At 42.6% G+C, this 3,281-nt stretch overlaps 1 protein-coding gene across 3 annotated transcripts in view; it reads right to left on the bottom strand.

Annotated features, from left to right (window-relative positions):
- Nucleotides 1-3,281, bottom strand: part of LOC108748699 (protein held out wings) — a 49,417-nt gene that overhangs the window by 7,354 nt on the left and 38,782 nt on the right. For all 3 annotated transcript variants that reach the window (XM_018486977.1, XM_018486978.1, XM_018486979.1), the window contains exon 7: nucleotides 1,211-1,452. In XM_018486977.1, the coding sequence (XP_018342479.1) occupies nucleotides 1,367-1,452 (86 nt within the window). In that variant the 3' untranslated portion in view covers nucleotides 1,211-1,366. The remainder of the gene's footprint in view (nucleotides 1-1,210; nucleotides 1,453-3,281) is intronic.

Here is a 3,281-nt window from a genome sequence, read left to right as displayed (position 1 = left end):
TCTCTCTCTCTCTCTCTCTCTCTCTCTCTCTCTCTCTCTCTCTACCTCTCCCTTTCTTTCCCGTTACCTCGACTCATGTACTATTATGGCTAATGAAAGTTAAGTGGCTTTCCACCATCGGAATGGTCCGGGGAAGGTGCGACCTATATCTCTCTTTCTCTTTTTTTTTCTCTTTTTGATAGGTAGGGAGACATAGGTATTGCGACATTAATCAATTCTTCCGTCATGGTCACCGGAAATCTATCTGCATAGATATATGTATACGTGTGTAAACGAGAAGTGCTACTTCAACCGATGAGACACAACCGATGTCGATCGGTGGCGGCGTCAGGTACACAGGACGAGACGCGCGCGTGCACACACCACCGTTGCTGCTGCCCGCGTTCGCGGAGGTTCCAGCCCGAGTGAAAGCTTTCCGAGCAACAGCACGTTTGCGAAGGAGACACGTGTGAAAGATTCATATTTTCACCGCGGCTTCAGCACGAGCCAAAACCGAGGCGCGTGTTGTGCTGCGCGAGTCTCGTCATATACATAAACGATAAAAAGCTATATATGTATATATAAATCTCTCATCGGAATGATCTAAGCACGCTGCCGTGCTCTCTAAAACTTTTAGACTAAACTCAACTTAGAATCTCAACGTTTAAGAGTGAAGTCTCACTCATAAAGATTGAAAATTGAGCCACTTTTTCAAGAACTGGCTTAATTTTTTAAGTAAGATTCCACTACAAAGCGTTTAGAGAGCGAGCTCGAAATTATTTACATTAGGTGTACCTAAATCAAATGTACAAGGAGTTCGCTAAAACAGAAGTAAGTCAGGTTGATGCAAAAGATTCGTCAAATCGAAAATAAAACTCCAGCAAATTTGAAACGATTTGTTGCCATGGCTTCAGTTTTTTCTTTTTCATCATGAATAAGATTATTTAATTCTCTTAAAAAAAAAAGAAGAAATTCTATGATTTTTTTCTACTACAAAAACTAGGCAAAAAAATTTCTTGCATCAACCTATATATAGTTTTAGCGATCGCCGTCGTTTTCTGATTTAGAAGATAAGTAACGTAAGTGGCTTCATCACGAGACGAGAAAAATGCCTCGACCATTCCGACGTCGAGACTGCAAGGAAGATGGTGAAGACGTTGAAGGAAAAAAAAGATAAAAAATAAAAAGGACAAAAGAGAGAACTTAATTGATTGCCTAAGCAGACACTAACCTTTCCGCAATGGCGCGGGAACAGTGCTCTGTTTTTTCTCTCTTTTTCGCTTTTTCTCTCTCTCTCTCTCTTTCTTTTTCTCTCTCTTTCTATCTCTCTCTCTCTTTCTCTCTCTCTCTCTCGCTCTCTCTGTGTACTCGCATCGTCTCTGTGTGTTCACGAGAGAGCGCCGGCCCTTTGATAAGGGTGCTCGCGGATCTGACCCAGGTGCCTACGCTGCTTGGCGGCGGCCGCAGCTGCGCCTGTCGCCAACATATACACAGCATGAGTATGGTCAGCAGGACCGTCACTTCCGGCGCAAGATCACTTTTCTCTGCACGGATCCACAAGGGATCCGCCCGTCTCGGCCCGCTAAAAAAAATCTAGAATCCTGCCGCTATTATCAGTGCAAAAAAAAAACGACACACATCGGGGAGGGAGGAACCCGTATCACAAAGAATATTTTCCATCGACAGTATTTACCGTCGTTGATATTTACCGGCACTAATTTATGATATACTAGCAAGGAAGAATCCTTTCTTCTGTTTTTCTTTGTGCAACGGGTTCCGGCGACGACGTCGCTACGACGTCAACGAGACGAAAGCGGGTTGTTTCGACTCCGCTGAATACGGAAGAAACCACCCCTTCCGAAAGCGATCTGTTCGTGGCGACGTCGTAGGATTAACCCTTAAGTAAGCGCATGGGGGTCAGAGTCACTTCTTCTTCTTCTTAATCTCCTGGATGTACTTCCAACCCACCTAAAAAAGGGTTACACTACCATGAGTAAAAGGTAAATCGATGATGTTTAGCCTCCACGAGAAAGAGAAGCTCCAGAGCCACTTCAATCGCTGTATGATTTTGCTAGTGCGCCTACTTAAGGGTTAATGCTGATCGTTACCTCCAGTCTACGACCGACACACGAGCTCACGATCGTCGATGCGATCATCCCTCCACAACTATGAACACGAAGGACGCGGAAGCTACTAAATGCCTGAAACACGTGCGAAAATACTGCGAATACGGTAAAAATACTGCGAAAATACAATAACGCTTCTACACTCTAAGGATGTCCTTTCTTATTCTCAGCTTGAGCATTGCGAGCGTGGAATATGAGACACGTCGCTGTTCTAATTCGATACCGAGATTTTTCTGATTTGCTGCTCGATATTGAATAACTGAGATATTTTTGAGTAATGGGACTTGAAGGCACTAGTTTAAACTTTCCTCTCAAAGACATGACTTCAAGGATAATGAAATCAGCCTACCGATTTCACATTGTCTATTAATATCCACTCGCGTGCAAAGTACCTTGGGATCGCCATACTCAAATAACAAATTGGATTGGATGCACCAGTGCGAACTGCATATTAAAGCATACTGATTTAATCTGAGTGTAAAAGTGATATGCAAATATTTGGAATTATAAAATACATATTTTAGTTAACAGCACAATAAATTAAGGATTTCGCAATTTATACACAAGCACACATTTTTATTTTGTGTACGACCTTGTGCACTAATATGCATTGAGTGCGTCCAATCGAATTGAAAGAGTCGTATTCATAGTCGTAAATCAATCACCTGAAAATCTGATTGGAGCTTGGTCTAAGTCAATCTTTCATTTCAAAAACACTTCTCAACCCACAATTAATAAATCCTTTGAATCAAACCTAGTTCGTCTGAAATGTGGATCAATCGCGGATGATATACGACTATAAGTACAGACCTGAAAGACATCTCGATAGAGCAACGATTTGCGTAACATTCGACCGTGTTCCCCGTCCTGATCTCTCGTGAGCTCGCGTTCGATCGTACTCTTTAGGCCTGGGCAAACTTGCCTACCAGAACACTGTAAGAATACTGTAAATTGTCAGTGAAATCGTGCGTCTCTGAAACTCCATGTTAAAAACCTCCGCCTGCTCGGCAAGACGTGACTCCATCGGAAAGACACACATACTTACTTACTTATTTACTTACTTACTTATTACCTATTAAACGAATCTACCATATAGATATGACATCTCCCTTTTCGCTTATATCGACGCTTGTATCTAGGTACCTCGGAGAGATTTTTGCGCGTGCGCGTGTGTGT

Source organism: Trachymyrmex septentrionalis, unplaced genomic scaffold, assembly GCF_001594115.1.
Source record: "Trachymyrmex septentrionalis isolate Tsep2-gDNA-1 unplaced genomic scaffold, Tsep1.0 scaffold24, whole genome shotgun sequence".
Taxonomy (NCBI): domain Eukaryota; kingdom Metazoa; phylum Arthropoda; class Insecta; order Hymenoptera; family Formicidae; genus Trachymyrmex; species Trachymyrmex septentrionalis.
Note: the sequence above shows the minus strand (reverse complement) of the source record. Positions and strands in the feature narration are given on the sequence as shown.